Genomic DNA, 17329 nt, shown 5'->3' on the forward strand with positions numbered 1-17329 from the left:
ATTGCACTGTATGCAGAATGTTGCATGCATGCCTGCACAGTGTTAAATTTTCACAGCTCACTGTCAGTAAATATCATACAGTAAATATTGGACTACAAGAGAGTTGTAAGCCTGCAAAGGTAGAGTTATTTAAAACTTTGAATGGGTCGATTGGGTTCTGGAGGTGTGTGGTTACAGCAATTGCGCAGGGTTGGTGTGGCCTGTGGTGGTATCTTGTGATATCTTTTCATGGGGCTCAAAGTCCCTGGCGGCGCCCCTGTGCTGAGTGAGTGAGTGGGGGGCTGGGGAGGGTGTGTGTGTGTTGAGAGAGCACTGCAGCAAAAAGCTTAGTCCACTACTGGCTGAGTCATGTGAGTGAGAGGAGACAGAGCAGCACGAGCGCACGTTGTGACAACTGTTTACCAGTTGTAGGTAGGCTATTTAGATTATCATTATATAGACACCTTTTTTCAAACCCTTTTCACATAAAACATATTAACACGCTAGAACAGATGTGTTTTAGGGAGGCTCCGTTCTTGGGTCTCGGGGGCTGCGTGAGTGGAAATTTGAAATTAACTCCCTTGTGTGCTTCTGTTACGGGGAAAAGTCCTCAATGAAACTTAGATGTGGATAATGATACATTTGCATCTGTTGGCCATCAAGTAGCCTATTAATGTATATGCCATTGTAGGCTACTGTAGGCTACCATTTGATACAATAAATATGTTGAAATCCCGATTTCACTGGAGTCAACGCAAATTAATTTGTGCCTCTTGTGTAGCCTACCGGGATCTGGTAAACAGATTTAATAAATAGCCTATAACAGCTTATTGTTGTTGTAGCCTTGTGTTATTATGCCATTATTAATGGCCATGTTTAGTTCGTTCAATTGGAAGTTATCAAAACTCTATCGCAATTGCCATTCAATTGTTAGTACGCATACAATTTACGGTAACAGGCAGTCAGATTAGGCTACAGGTAAATAAAATAAACACTGGCTGTTGTTGACAAGCATATTCAGTTAATATACACATTATTAATATGATTGAAATTACGACCACATCCTCAGTAGCCTATTCCAGCAGGCTATTGGGAAACACAAGCACTTCTTACCTCGACATCGCCTTGCTATTCATGTTGAATCAGTCTGTCAATTTGAACTAAGCAAGCTGCTAAATCGTTCAGTTTACATCTTGCCTAGTCTACTGTAGCCCATCTGAAATTAGATGTAAGCCTATCAGGGGCTATAGGCTACCTGCATTTTGCTAAGCAAACCATGGCAAAGTTGAATTACAATCATAAACCCAGATTTTAGTCAGTAGTATATGCCTATTAAAATGACATGTCAATCTGTCAAATATGCCATTTCTAACGGGTTGTAGTCTTAATATCTGGCACATAGCAGAGGATTGTGCACTACAGGAAAGGAGGACCGAACACGCTCCCATTCTCCTCGACAGGGCTGTAGTGGAGCAGGTTCAGAGCTTCAAGTTCCTTGGCATCCACATCACCAACAAACTAACATGGTCCAAGCACACCAAGATAGTTGTGAAGAGGGCACGACAAAACCTATTCCCCCTCAGGAGACTGAAAAGATTTGGCATGGGTCCTCAGATCCTCAAAAGGTTTTACAGCTGCACCATCGAGAGCATCCTGACGGGTTTCATCACTGCCTGGTATGGCAACTGCTCGGCCTCCGACTGCAAGGCACTACAGAGGGTAGTACATCACCGGGCCAAGCTTTCTGCCATCCAGGACCTCTATAACAGGCGGTGTCAGAGGAAGGCCCTAAAAATTGTCAAAGACTCCAGCCACCCTAGTCATAGACTGTTCTCTCTGCTACCGCACGGCAAGCGGTACCGGAGCACCAAGTCTAGGTCCAAGAGGCTTCTAAACAACTTCTACTCCCAAGCCATAAGACTCCTGAACAGCTAATCAAATGGCTACCCAGACTGTTTGCATTGCCCCCCTCCTTTACGATGCTGCTACTATCTGTTATTATCTATGCATAGTCACTTTAATAACTCTACCTACATGTATATATTACCTCGACACTGGTGCCCCGCACATTGACTCTGTACCGGTACCCCCTGTATATAGCGCCACTATTGTTATTTACTTCTGCTCTTATTTGCTATTCTCATCTCTTACTTTTTTGTATTTTTTTAGGTATTTTCTTAAAACTGCATTGTTGGTTAAGGGCTTGTAAGTAAGCATTTCACTGTAAGGTCTACACCTGTTGTATTTGTATTCGGGGCATGTGACAAATACAATTTGATTTGATAATAATTGCCAGAATATTTTTGCTTTTTTTTTGCTTTTTTGGTACAAGTATTTCTTGCTCAGAAATTTCGAGAACATCTGTCCAACTTTCATCACTCACACTCTCCTGTCAGATTGATCTGTAGTTATGCAGATGCGCAAAAGAGATTTATGTACAAATATAAACTGGGTGGTTCGAGCCCTGAATGCTGATTGGCTGACCGCTGGTATGACAAAACATTTATTTTTACTACTCCTGTAATAACGTTGGTAACCTGTTTATAATAGCAATGAGGCAGCTCGGGGGTTTGTGATATATGGCCAATATACCATGGCTAAGGGCTGTTCTTATGCACGACGCAACGCCTTATTGCATAATTATAAACTGGGTTCGAGCCCTGAATGCCGATTTGGCTGAAAGTTTCAGACTCTTTACCAGGGGTATGACAAAACGTATTTTTGCTGTTTTAATTACATTGGTAACCAGTTTATAATAGCAATAAGACACCCCTGGGGTTTGTGGTATATTGGTTGTATCCAGGCACTGCACTTTGGGTCATGCTTAAGAACAGCCCTTTGCCGTGGTATATTAGCCATATACCACACCCCCTGGTGCCTTATTGCTTAACCATAGCAGTCAAATGAGTTAAATTGACGTCCATTGATGGAAATTGATCTGACGAGTTTAAGGGCAAATTATCTTTAATCTTGAGACATATTCAAATTCCTTTATTATGTCATGTCATAGCTTACAATAATAGTTATTTTGATGAAAACTGAATTTAGCTTCTAACGTCGTAACACGTTACTAGGATATTCCTTCTTAATTTTAGGGCAAGACCCCTTTTTTCTCCTCTTCCTGCTTGAATGACGTGCCCAAAGTAAACTGCCTGTAGCTCAGGCCCTGAAGTCAGGATATGCATATAGAAAACCCTTTGAAGTTTGTATAAATGTTCAAATAATGTAGGAGAATATAACACAATAGATATGGTAGGAGAAAATCCAAAGACAAAGCTCCCTGGATGCAATTCCTATGGCTTCCACAGGGTGTCAGCAGTCTATGTTCAAGGTTTCAGGCTTGTAACTTCAAAAATGAATAAGAAATATCAGTTTTAGTAGAAGGACACAGTCTTGGAAATTCGTGTTTGCGTGAGCTAGCAAGAGCATGTTCTAGCATGTATTCGCATATTTCCGTTTGGGACACATGTGCTCTGTTAAGTGCGCGTGTACAATAACTAAATTCACCCTTGCACTCCTAAACAAAGAAAATATTGCAAACTTTCTTTGTACTTCTATACTTAACAAAAATATAAATGCAACATGTAAGGTGTTGGTCCCTTGTTTATTGAGCTGAAATAAAAGATCCCAGAAATGTTCCACACGCACAGAATTCTCTCATATTCTGTGCAAAAATTTGTTTACATCCCTGTTAGTGAGCATTTCTCCTTTGCCAACATAAACTATCCACCTGACAGATGTGGCATATCAAGAAGCTGATTAAACAGCATGATCATTACACAGGTGCACCTTTTGCTGGGGACATAAAAGGCCACTTTAAAATTGAGTTTTGTCACACAACACAATACCACAGATGTCTCAAGTTTTGAGGGAGCGTGCAATTGGAATGCTGACTGCAGGAATGCCCACCAGAGCTGTTGCAAGATAATTTAATGTTAATTTCTCTACCATAAGCCGGCTCCAACGTTGTTTTAGAGAATTTGGCACTACGTCCAGCCAGCTTCATAACCGTAGCTCACGTGAAACCACGCCAGCCCAGGAACTTCACATCCGGTTTCTTCACCTGCGTGATCGTCTGAGACATGCCACCCGGACAGCTGATGGGTGGGTTTGCACTAGAGGTCAACCGATTATGATTTTTCAATGCCGATACCGATTATTGGAGGACCAAAAACCCTGATACCGATTAATCGGCCGATTTCTTTTATTTATTTATTTGTAATAATGACAATTACAACTATACTGAATGAACACTTATTTTAAGTTAATATAATACATCAATAAAATCAATTTAGCCTAAAATAAATAATGAAACATGTTCAATTTGGTTTAAATAATGCAAAAACAAAGTGTTGGAGAAGAAAGTAAAAGTGTAATATGTGCCATGTAAGAAAGCTAATGTTTAAGTTCCTTGCTCAGAACATGAGAACATATGAAAGCTGGTGGTTCCTTTTAACATGAGTCTTCAATATTCCCAGGTAAGAAGTTTTAGGTTGTAGTTATTATAGGAATTATAGGACTATTTCTCTCTATACAATTTGTATTTCATATACCTTTGACTATTGGATGTTCTTATAGGCACTTTAGTATTGCCAGTGTAACAGTATAGCTTTCGTCCCTCTCCTCGCTCCTACCTGAGCTCGAACCAGGAACACATCGACAACAGCCACCCTCGAAGCAGCGTTACCCATGTAGAGCAAGGGGAAAAACTACTCCAAGTCTCAGTGCGAGTGACGTTTGAAACGCTATTAGCGCGCACCCGGCTAACTAGCTAGCCATGTCACATCTGTTACACCAGCCTAATATCGAGAGTTGATAGGCTTGAAGTCATAAACAGCGCAATGCTTGAAGCATTGCGAAGAGCTGCTGGCAAAATGAAAGTGCTGTTTGAATTAATGCTTACGAGCCTGCTGGTGCCTACCATCGCTCAGTCAGACTGCTCTATCAAATCATAGACTTAATTATAACATAATAACACACAGAAATACGAGCCTTAGGTCATTAATATGGTCAAATCCGGAAACTATCACGTTTATTCTTTCAGTGAAATACGGAACCGTTCCGTATTTTATCTAGGTACATCCGTGCAACGATGGTGCTTTTTTCGCAAATGCGCTTTTGTTAAATCATTCCCCGTTTGGCGGAGTCGGCTGTCTTTGTTAGGAAGAAATAGTCTTCACAGTTCGCAACGAGCCAGGCGGCCCAAACGGCTGCATATACCCTGACTCTGTTGCAAGAGAAGTGACACATTTTCCCTAGTTAAAAGAAATTAATGTTAGCAGGCAATATTAACTAAATATGCAGGTTTAAAAATATATACTTGTGTATTGATTTTAAGAAAGGCATTGATGTTTATGGTTAGGTACACGTTGGAGCAACGTGTACCTAAGTGATTATATGCAACGCAGGACAGGCTAGATAAACTAGTAATATCATCAACCATGTGTAGTTAACTAGTGATTATGATTGATTCATTGTTTTTTATAAGATAAGTTTAATGCTAGCTAGCAACTTACATTGGCTTCTTACTGCATTCGCATAACAGGCAGGCTCCTCGTGGAGTGCAATGTAAAGCAGGTGGTTAGAGCATTGGACTAGTTAACCGTAAGGTTGCAAGATTGAATCCCCGAGCTGACAAGGTAAGAATCTGTCGTTCTGCCCCTGAACAAGGCAGTTAACCCACCATTCCTAGGCCGTCATTGAAAATAACAATGTGTTCTTAACTGACTTGCCTAGTTAAATAAAGGTGTAAAAATAAATGTAAAAAAAAAGAAAAAAATTAAAATCGGCCAAATCGGCATCCAAAAATACCAATTTCCGATTGTTATCAAAACTTGAAATCGGCCCTAATTAATCGGCCATTCCGATTAATTGGTCGACCTCTAGTTTGCACAACTGATAATTTCTGCACAAACTGTCAGAAACCGTCTCGGGGAAGCTCATCTGCGTGCTCGTCATCCACACCAGGGTCTTGACCTGACTGCAGTTCAGCATCGTAACCAATTTCATTGGGCAAATACTCACCTTCGACGGCCACTGGCATGTTGGAGAAGTGTGCTCTTTACGGATGAATCCCAGTTTCAACTGTACTGGGCAGATGGCAGACAACGTGTTTGGTGTCGCGTGGGCAAGCGGTTTGCTGTTGTCAACATCGGGAAACAGAGTGCCCCATGGGGTTATGGTATGGGCATGCATGAGCTATGGACAACAAACACAATTTCCAGCAACTTGGCACAGCCATTGAAGAGCAGTGGGACAACATTCCACAGGCCACAATCAACAGCCTGATCAATGAGTTAAATATATTATATGCAAAGGAAATGTCGCGCTGCATGAGGCAAATGCTGGTCACACCAGATACTGACTAGTTTTCTGATCCACGACACTACCTTTTTTTTTAAAGGTATCTGTGACCATCAGATGCATATCTATATTCCCAGTTATGTGAAATCCATAGATTAGGGCCTAATCAATTTTCCTTATATGAACAGTATTATCTTTGAAATTGTTGCATGTTGAATTTATATTTTTGTTCAGTGTAGATTTATGGAGTGTCCTTGTTCATTAGTTAAATCAATGTGTAATTACTCTCCATTGATAGGAAAGGTCTGGGGAAATAATATACCATATTCATTGACTCTGAACACTGCCCTTAATATTCCTTTGGGACACAGCCCCATTGGGACGTCATTTATTTCAAACATGTTCTTTAACTATGCTGATTACAGGCATAGACGTAGAATTACTAGAACGGACATACCCAACAGAACACGGCCATTCGACAGTACAGCCGTGCCCGTTGTTGTGTTTATATTTCTGCATATTTATATACCCCTCCAGTTGTTGTCCTGAGGTGTGTCTGTCTCTGTGGTAATTATCACAGCAGAGTACTGAGTGGTGTCTCTGTCTCTCTCTCTGGTCTGCAGGTGTGTGCTCTCTGTTTGGCAACAGCACACTGCTCTACGTCTCCTATAAGAAGAAGCGCCTGCTCAAACCAGCTGAGATTTTCATTATCAACCTGGCCATCAGCGACATGGGTCTGACCCTGTCCCTCTACCCCATGGCCATCACCTCCAGCATCTACCACAAGTACTGTACACCCATGTTTACACCACAGAGCCAAGCCTAGCAAATATCTACCACAGGAACTGTACAAACCATCAAATAATTAGTGAAATAAGGGAGTGCCCAGGTCTGGCACTGTATACTATTTTACAGTGCCAAGCCCAGCTGTACTGTGCTGTCTGACCTGGTTACTCATCCACTGGATCCTCCTGGAAAGGATTATGTGAAAAGGACATTTCCAGGCCAGAACAGTGCAGTTCGGTTCAGCAGGATAGTATGAAAGACCCCATACAGACTCCCCAAGCTACAGTAACAGCCCATTGGAGAGGAGAGGAAATGCTTCACCTCACATGTGATTGGCTCCTATACTTCACAGACACACTGTCAAAAAAATCCTGTAGGTTTGTTACGGTAATTTACTGCCAGCCAATTGCCTGTACATTACTGTAAATAAAGGTACATTAAGTTCATGTAAAAACCAAAAGGATTTATTTTTATTTTTTACAGTGCAGGAAACTGCAGTGTTTTGACTAAAGGTTTTGATGTCTAACGTTGGCCTTATGCCACCACACTGTGTAAATGCAGATTAGTAGAGTTGGGTTTGGATTAAAAACTATCCTCTCCAATTGTCATGGTTCAATTACCTTTCTAGTTTGGTCGTGTGGTGACAGGTCCTGCTTTATACTGTACATTGAATGGTCAGTGTGTTCTCACTCTCTCTTTCTTTCGGTATTTCTCTCTCCCTCTCTATTTATCCCTCTAATTCTCTCTCTCCGTCTACGGCCTTTCTGACCCCTCCCGCTCTCGCTCTCGTTCCCTCTCTTTCTGTTCCTCCCCCTCTCCCTCAGGTGGCTTTTTGGGAAAACGGTGTGTTTGATCTACGCGTTCTGCAGCGTGTTGTTTGGGATCTGCAGTCTGACCACTCTCACCCTGTTGAGCATGGTGTGTTTTGTGAAAGTATGTTATCCTCTCTACGGTAAGTCATCAAAGAGCCTGGCCCTAGTCTTACCATGGAATTGACAGTGGATTAGTAAAAGTCGACACTAAGTAGTTGACTGTTGATTTATTGATGGGGCAAAAATCTAAAGTTCAAAGGAACTAGATAATCAAAAGAACTAGATAATTCCTCAGTGACCGAACAAACATCAGCCACTGCTTTGATGGCTGACAAGTCAACTTGCAACTGACTTGCCAACACTCAATTAGTATGGCTTGTGATGTTGGCAAAAATTGTGCCATCCAGCTGAGGCATGCTCTACCAATTTAAACAAATTAGTTAGTAATGTATTCTCTCATTGCTGTTCTTTTTAAATGTGGTCTAGTACATAATGGATCAGTTATCCATGTAATTAGTATGTGCACCATAACATACTCAGGGCTGGAAATTGAGAAAATCACTCTGGGAGCATTCAAAACAGTTCCGAAAAATGTGTACCTGTCATAATATTCCCCTATGACATTTCCAGTTTTAGAAATCCCCACCTGTGCTTATCAGAATCTCTAATGATGACCATGCTATCTTATTAAACGGACTATCTCCCCATCCATCCACTATCCATCAATCCATCCATCTCTCACCTCCCCTTCCATCCATCCATCCATCCATCCATCCATCCATCCATCCATCCATCCATCCATCCATCCATCCATCCATCCATCCCCCTATCATCCATCTATCCATCCGTCTCCTTATCCATCTCCCCATGCATCCATCTCCCCATGCATCCCCCATCCTTCTCTCCACCCATCCATCCGTCCATTCAGGTAACCGATTCAACCCGGGGCATGGCCGTCTGCTGATAGCCTGTGCGTGGGTCTGGGCCCTGGTGTTCGCCTTCTCCCCTCTGGCCCACTGGGGTGAATACGGTCCAGAGCCATATGGCACAGCCTGCTGCATCGACTGGCGCCTGTCCAACCTGCACCCCGTGGCCCGCTCCTACACAATGGCGCTCTTTATCTTGTGCTACATCGTGCCCTGCTGCATCATCACAGCATCCTACACGGGCATCCTGATGACGGTTCGAGCCTCTCGTAAGGCCATGGAACATCACGAGGCCAGGCCGGCCAAAATGAGCAACATCCAGGCTGTTATTGTGAAGGTGAGCACTGAACAGAGTCTAACGGGAACTGTACCGTAAAACATGTTCTGACAACTGTTGATTTTAAAAAGGGATAAATATACAGTAATATTCAAAAGTTTGGACACACCTACTCATTCAAGGGTTTTTCTTTATATTGACTATATTGTAGAATAACAGTGACAAAACAATGAAATAACACATATGGAATCATGTAGTAACCAAAAAAAGTGTTCAACAAATCAATCAAAATATATTTTTGATTTTAGATTCTTTGAAGTAGCCACCCTTTGCCTTGTTGACAGCTTTGCCCAGTTGACATTCTCTCAACCAGCTTCACCTGGAATGCTTTTCCAACAGTTTTGAAGGAGTTCCCACATATGCTGAGCACTTGTTGGCTGCTTTTCCTTCACTCTGCGGTCCGACTCATCCCAAAACATCTCAATTGGTTTGAGGGCCGGTGTTTGTGGAGGCCTTCTTTGTCAAATAGCCTTCTTGGTCAAATAGCCCTTACACAGCCTGGAGGGGTGTTGGGTCATTGTCCTGTTGAAAAACAAATTATAGTCCCACTACGCACAAACCAGATGGGATGACGTATCGCTGCAGAATGCTAGGGTAGCCATGCTGGTTAAGTATGCCTTGAATTCTAAATAAATCACTGACAGTGTCACCAGCAAAGCACCCCCACATAATCACACCTCCACGGTGGGAACCACACATGCGGAGATCATCCGTTCCCCTACTCTCACAAATTTGGATTTCCACCAGTCTAATGTGCTTTGCTTGTGTTTCTTGCCCCAAGCAAGTCTCTTCTTCTCATTGGTGTCCTTTAGTAGTGGTTTCTTTGCAGCAATTCGACCATGGAGGACTGATTCACGCAGTCTCCTCTAAATAGTTGATGTTGAGATGTGTCTGTTACTTGAACTATAAGCATTTATTTGGGCTGCAAATTCTGAAGCTGGTAACTCTAATGAACTTATCCTTTGCAACAGAGGTAACTCTGGGTCTTAGTTTCCTGTGGTGGTCCTCATGAGAGCCAGTTTCAACATTAGCTCTTGATGGTTTTTGCGACTGCACTTGAAGAAACGTTCAAAGTTCTTGAAATTTTACGGATTGACGGACCTTCATGTCTTAAAGTAGTGACAGACTAGTTTTTCTTTGCTTATTTGAGCTGTTCTTGCCATAATATGGACTTAGTCTTTTACCAACCTTGTCACAGCACAATTGATTGGCTCAAACTCATTAAGAAGGATTCAGTAAACTAGGCGTATGTCGCAAGTCACGACTTCACAGGAGGGCCGTTTCAATGTAAAAAAAAAAAATGTTTTTATATAAAAATGTGTTTTTTGGCAGAAATGTCTTCTCGACCATGTGAACTTTCATGTGCCTTAATAACAAACTTGTATGCCATCTGTAAATACGAATAAAATTGTTCAATTACAAGCCTTGTTGGTTAAGCCACAGAAAAATTATATTAACCTTCCCACTAGCCATGATTGGCTGAGATAATGAGTGTGCTGGACATGCCGAGAGAGAGGTTCGGATTGGTCTGCCATATTGAAGGTATCTGCCTATTTGAGCTCGTCAGTCTGTGTTGGTAATCCTGTCGAACGTGGCTTTTTAAAAAATGTATTCTGTAGTGGAGCTGCATAAGTGTTGCTGCTCTCCATTTTCTGGAGGATCAAGTTTTGAAATCAGTGGAATTAGAGTATGATAGCTAAAGAGATGGAGAAAACACCTGTCTCCTGATTACATCTTCAAACTAAGGGCAACCGTGGTATGGCATTCCTGCCAGGGAGACGCGTACCTCATGCATGATGATGTATACAGGTAAGATAGACTATCATTAGCTAGCTACATTTTCAGATATTACACATTTCTAATGTGTACTGTTACCGAGATAGGTAATGTTAGCTGGCTGGCTCCTTAGCTGACATTATTTGTTTCCCAGAGTTGTTTGCTTTTATAGTTAGAGCCTAATGTTAGCTAACATTGGACCTGGTTGGTTAGCTCCCAGCACAGTGGCATTGTTACCACTTTGTTCATTGTTGTTTAACTAGCTAACATTAGCTGGCTGGCTCGTTAGCTAACGTTACGTGATGTGTGTGATTTTAAAAATTGTTTACCTAGCTAGCTAGCTATATGTCTTAAGCTAAAGTGTACTGTTAGCTAGCTAGCTAAGGTTAGCTGGCTCTCTAGCGGACGTTATTATTAGTTTCCTAGAGCAGTTTGCTTTTCTAGTTAGAGCCTAATGTTAAGCATTGTTGGCACTTTGTTTATTGTTGTTTAACTAGCTAATGTTAGCTGGCTGGCTCGTTAGCGAACGTTACATGTCGGGGGTGATCTTAAACGTTATTTACCTAGCTAGGTTCATTGTTTAACTAGCTAGCTATATGTCTTAAGCTAAAATGTACTGTTAGCTAGCTAACATTAGCTGGCTCCCTAGCGGACGTTATTATTCCTTTCGCAGAGCTGTTTGCTTTTCTAGTTAGTCTAATGTTAGGCAGTGTTGGCACTTTGCTCATTGTTGTATAACTAGCTAACGTTAGCTGGCTGGCTCGTTAGCCAACGTTAAGTGATGTGTGTAGAACACCTGTTGAATATGGCCGGTGTCAGTAAACGTCTGCAAAAAATTGTAATGAAATTGTTGCCAGCAAAGCTGGTTAGGCTGTTTTCATGTTATCCAGGGGTAAACAAATCATTGGCCAGAGCGTCAAGTGTGCACTCAGAGAGTGAAATGAGATGGGTGGGGCTAACACTTAAGAGGGTGTGAACGATGCTGAACGGGTGTAAACAAAGCAGAGCTCTTCACTAGATACCAAAACATTCAAAGGCGATTTTCTCAAAAGTGAGTTTACAAGTTGATCAACTTTCAAAGCAGAATGACTTTCCCATTGTTCCTCAAATGCAGTGTATGATATACCATTTTGTAGCTCTGAGTCTCTACTTTTATCCAATGTAAAAAACACCATTTGACATTTTGCTACATAAGACCAAATCCAGGTGGTGAGTCAAAAATGTACTTTTAACAAGGCACACCAGTTCATTGTAATGCATTCCAGGTGACTACCTCATAAGGCCGGTTGAGAGAATGCCGAGAGTGTGCAAAGCTGTCATCAAGGCAAAAAGGGTGGTTCCTATGAAGAATCTCAAATATAAAATATATTTTGATTTGTTTAACACTTTTTTGGTTACTACATGATTCCATATGTGTTATTTCATAGTTTTAATGTCTTCACTATTATTCAACAATATACTGTATAAATTAGTAAAAATAAAGAAAAACCCTGGAATAAGTAGGTGTGTCCAAACTTTTGACTGGTACTGTATTTGATTGGTTGATTCGTTAATTACAAATTCAATTGTGTATTGTATGGTCACTACTAAGGCCACTTCACATAATAGGGGGTTTGTATAGTTTAATGTCATGAACAGGAAGCTCAGAGCTTGCCTGGCTACCCAAACTCCTTGCTCCGGCCAAACGCTACGCCCCACCCACGGACATTAGTTTCTTCTCCACAATGAGTCTGGATTTGAGTACTTCCCCGACGAGTTCTAGAACGCAACCACATTTACTGGTCCCAGAAACCTATGGGTTGGGCCAGAGCCAGAACACACATAGGTTAAATGGCGTTTTGAAAATTCATCATTGGCTTTGATACTCTGATTGGTTAGAGATCATCCAATCGCTGATGACTTTGTTTTGTACAACAACTGTCATTTTAACATCACCACAAACGGTTCAACGATGGCAGTCTCATACTGAAGTATATAGCGAACATAGATCAGCGGGAAGAATTCAGTTTGAGTCGTCAGGCAAGATCAGTGCAGGAAATGGATTAGGATTAGTAAATACCCGTCTCCATTTCTTTGCTTTATGTAGTCCTCCCTTTTGCTCTCTCTTCCGGTCTCTCTCTTTCCTCCATCCTTGTTCCCTCTCTCTTTCACTCTCTCTCCTTTATTACTGTCCCTGTATATTCAACCCCATAGGGGCTATATTAAAGCACTCATCCTCTCCCAGTCATGTACAGTACAGTATGAGCGTGAACGCAATGCAACACACATCTCTTCCTGCTAACAGCCCCGCTCCAGGGGTGATGGTCCCCCCTCCCCCACTCATACCTGAGATTGATGCAAATCTTATTATCAGGAAACCCACTCTGGTTGGGGACTCTTCTCTGAGGCGTGATTCCAATGTCATCCGCCATATTGAAAAGAGAGGGCATAGGGGTCAGAATTAAAGCTCAGCTCCATCTCTCCCTGAGATTGGAAGTAACCTCAATAAATCCCCTAGTGATGGGAGGTTCTCATCAGAGGGATTTGGCTAGTTATACAGGAATACATTATGATGGGTGTGGAGTCGGGTGCTTGCTGCACCCTCAGCTTAGTGGGCATCATCAGCCAGCCACAGCCTTCCTTGCTATAAGTTTGGCTCATGATCCATACGAGAATGCTTCACCTATACCTTTTTACTCTCTAAATCCAATCAGTGGCAGTCAGACAGGCCCTAATGTCCCTCGCTCTAACCTTAAACCTTAACCTAACCTTAAAAGAATCTCAATGGCCTACTTCAATCATTCAATCCTCGGGAGTCAATCAGTTGTGAATGGAGTGCTGAGTGCACTAAAACGCTATCTGCCAATAGATCTTGTTAAACTGTTAAATAACATTTGCTCTCTCTCTCTCTCTCACTCTTTCCTTCCCCCCTTTTCTGTCCTATTGTTTATTTTTCTCCTCCAGCTGAGTGTTGCAGTCTGTATCGGTTTCTTCACAGCGTGGAGCCCTTATGCCGTGGTGTCGATGTGGGCAGCGTTTGGACACATGGAGAACATCCCACCATTGGCGTTCGCCATACTCGCAATGTTTGCCAAGTCCTCCACCATATACAACCCCATCATCTACCTGCTGCTCAGGCCCAACTTCCGCAGGGTGATGTACCGGGACCTGGTGAGCTTTCGCAGGGCCTGTCTGAAGGGCTGCCTGTGCTCCTGCTCCCAAGGCGCTGTGGGGAAGTGCCGCTCCGGCTCTGTGGTCCAGGTTAGCCTCCGGTCGCTCCGCAGACCACCAGGACACAACCAGTCCTGTTCCACCAACTCATCTGCCAACCAAGCCCTCGCCGGGTACAGAGGTTGTAGCAGCACCTGTGAGAAGTGCAGCGACGCCTTCGAGTGCTTCAGACACTACCCCAGAGATTGCCATGGCGGCACCAACCCCCCCAGCTCCTCAGTCAACACTAACACACCTCAGGATCAGCTCTCAACAGAGCCCCAGCTGCAGTCACTGACACAGAAACCAACACGGAAGCAGATGCAGAAGCATAAAAAACAGGAGGCCTGTCACAAGAAGTCCCTGCGTGCCACGATGCGCAGCAAAAGGACCTCGGAGATCGACAACCTTCAGATCAACTTGAAGATGGTCCCGGGACACGCTAAATTTGCCTGGCCCTAGAATGTGATATATGCATTCTCTGGTTTTATATTTTTTACATCTCTGATATAAATTTTGCAGTTGATATTTAAAATTACTTCATTTATTTATCTGTCAAGATAGACAGTGACTTTGTTGAAATGCGCTTAGTAAAAACCTAGGTTGTCCTTCAGGGATTCATGTGGGCTGGAGGAGAACACAGTGGAACAAAATGGAACCCCATCATCCTCGGAAGGATCGGGACAGAAGCCAAGGTACAATACTGTTTGCTGTGTGCGGCAATAAAAACAGTTTGACACATGACGATGGAAAGCGAAACCCACTTTGACATCAGTTCCGCTTCCTCTACAATCCCATTTCCATCCAGTGTTTATAGTTGTCTAATACAGGTACATATACAGTAGGTGCTGGATTGTTTTATGTTGGTTCAGTACAGCATGGTTTAACTCAACATGAAACTGTTGACTTTATGTATAAAGGAAATCGATGAGAGACAGCGATAGAATCAACCAAAGTCATAATCAAACAGCTGAAGATACTGATATTCACTCAACAATAAGCACTACAGTATACTGTGTATATAAGCGCAACAGGGAGAGGAGAAAGGGCGAGCAAGGCAAATAACCAAGTACAAATTGAGCAACTGTAGACAGTCAAATTCAGAGTGAGAGAGAGGAAAGGGTTAAAAAAAAACAAGACAAAACAAATTTGTGTTGTGTGGTATTGACACATTGTGAACCGTGTTGTGTGTGAAAACTGTGTAAAATATGCATGGCAGTCATCGGCATGGAATGTCCTCCATTGCAAGGTTCAAAAAATGATTTGACCAAATCTACAAGCTGTTGATTCCTTCCAATCATGTTACAAACCATTAAATCTTCCTCCCATTTTCCACAGCTGAACTAACGATACTGTAGCACTTTGCCATGCACCTTCTCTCTCTCTGGGTAGCTGTATTGAAATCTGTTGATTTAATAATTAATTTAAATACTAACTGCCTATTTGAGAAACTAATGAGCAAAGATTTTTTTGTAGTCTTGGTACTTAATTAGAATGAATTATGGGGGGTCAATTGGAACAAAGTTCATTTAAACATCCATAAATCTGATATAATGTAATTATTGTGTGGAAAACGGACGCTAACCAACATTTGCATTCGCTGATTTATTCATTAATCATTCATGCAGAGATCCATTTTCTCCTGTTTGCGAAGGGGATTAACAGGCTCCAGCCTTGATAAGAATGTTAGTATCAAGATATGGGAAGGTATACAAAAAAACATGAATCAATGCCTTTAAAAAATGTCGAGCTTATCTCTTCTTCATCCCTGATCCTTTTTAAAACATGCAATTAAAACAGTGTTTCGCAGCAGCCAATCAGCCGCGTGGTAGTCAGATAGAGATGGACCGCTGTGGTTGGATCTGGGATCGGATGGGTCCGAGGAGAAGCTTCCTGAATACAGCAGCTGATGTTATTCTAATCAAATGCATCTAGGCTCTACCCAAGTTCCTGTTGTTGCCTGCTGCCTGGCCAAATGAAATCTGGGCACTAGCCAGATGAAATTGAATTGCTCATGTACACATATCTTGCAAATGTTATCGTGGGTGTAGAGAAATAATTATGTTCCAAGCTCCAACAGTGCAGTAATACCTGACAGTACACACAAATCCCCAAAATAAAAAGGAATTAAGAAATATTAGAACGAGCAATGTCAGAGTATGGAATATATGGCTCATATATATATATATATATATATATAAAACAGTTGAAGTTGGAAGTTTACATACACCTTAGCCAAATACATTTAAACTCAGTTTTTCACAATTCCTGACGTTTAATCCTAGTAAAAATTCCCTGTCTTAGGATCACCACTTTATTTTAAGAATGTGAAATGTCAGAATAATAGTAGAGAATGATTTATTTCAGCTTTTATTTCTTTCATCACATTCCCAGTGGGTCAGAAGTTTACATACAGTCAATTAGTATTTGGTAGCATTGCCTTTCAATTGTTTAACTTGGGTCAAACATTTCAGGTAGCCATCCACAAGCTTCCCACAATAAGTTGGGTGAATTTTGTCCCATTCCTCCTGACAGAGCTGGTGTAACTGAGTCAGGTTTGAAGGATCCTTGCTCGCGCACACTTTTTCAGTTCTGCCCACAAATGTTCTATAGGATTGAGGTCAGGGCTTTGTGATGGCCACTCCAATGCCTTTACTTTGTTGTCCTTTAGCCATTTTGCCACAACTTTGGAAGTAGGCATTGTCCATTTGGAAGATCCATTTGTGACCAAGCTTTAACATCCTGACTGATGTCTTGAGATGTTGCTTCAATATATCCACATAATTTTACTTCCTCATGATGCCATCTATTTTGTGAAAGTACGTTCATCTCTAGGAGACAGAACGTGTCTTCTTCCTGAGCTGTATGATGACTGCGTGGTCCCATGGTATTTATACTTGCGTACTATTGTTTGTACAGATGAACGTGGTACGTTCAGGCATTTGGAAATTGCTCCCAAGGATGAACCAGACTTGCGGAGGTCTACAATTTATGTAAACTTCCCGGAAGTTTACATACACTTAGGTTGGAGTCATTAAAACTCGTTTTTCAACCACTCCACAAATTTCTTGTTAAGAAACTATGGTTTTGGCAAGTCGGTTAGGACATCTACTTTGTGCATGACACAAGTAATTTTTCCAACAATTGTTTACAGACAGATTATTTTACTTATAATTCACTGCATCACAATTCCAGTGGGTCAGAAGTTTACATACACCAAG

General features: G+C 41.9%; 1 protein-coding gene across 1 annotated transcript; it reads left to right on the forward strand.

The window, feature by feature from the left end:
• Positions 1-306: 306 nt before the first annotated feature.
• LOC106599728 (opsin-5) lies at positions 307-16250 on the forward strand. The gene is made up of 4 exons (XM_045714719.1): positions 307-411; positions 6906-8020; positions 8809-9143; positions 13863-16250. The coding sequence occupies exons 2-4, from the start codon at positions 7984-7986 to the stop codon at positions 14568-14570; spliced, it is 1080 nt and encodes a 359-aa protein (XP_045570675.1). The 5' UTR covers positions 307-411; positions 6906-7983; the 3' UTR covers positions 14571-16250.
• Positions 16251-17329: the final 1079 nt, after the last annotated feature.

Source organism: Salmo salar, chromosome ssa03 (assembly GCF_905237065.1).
Source record: "Salmo salar chromosome ssa03, Ssal_v3.1, whole genome shotgun sequence".
In the NCBI taxonomy this organism is placed as follows: Eukaryota; Metazoa; Chordata; class Actinopteri; order Salmoniformes; family Salmonidae; genus Salmo; species Salmo salar.

Bases quoted from the DNA above. Each gene is read 5' to 3' on its own strand.
- LOC106599728 (XM_045714719.1), top strand. From the start codon at position 7,984: ATGGTGTGTTTTGTGAAAGTATGTTATCCTCTCTACG. The intron at 8,021-8,808 runs GTAAGTCATCAA...CCGTCCATTCAG, and splicing joins AGTATGTTATCCTCTCTACG to GTAACCGATTCAACCCGGGG. The intron at 9,144-13,862 runs GTGAGCACTGAA...TTTCTCCTCCAG, and splicing joins TCCAGGCTGTTATTGTGAAG to CTGAGTGTTGCAGTCTGTAT.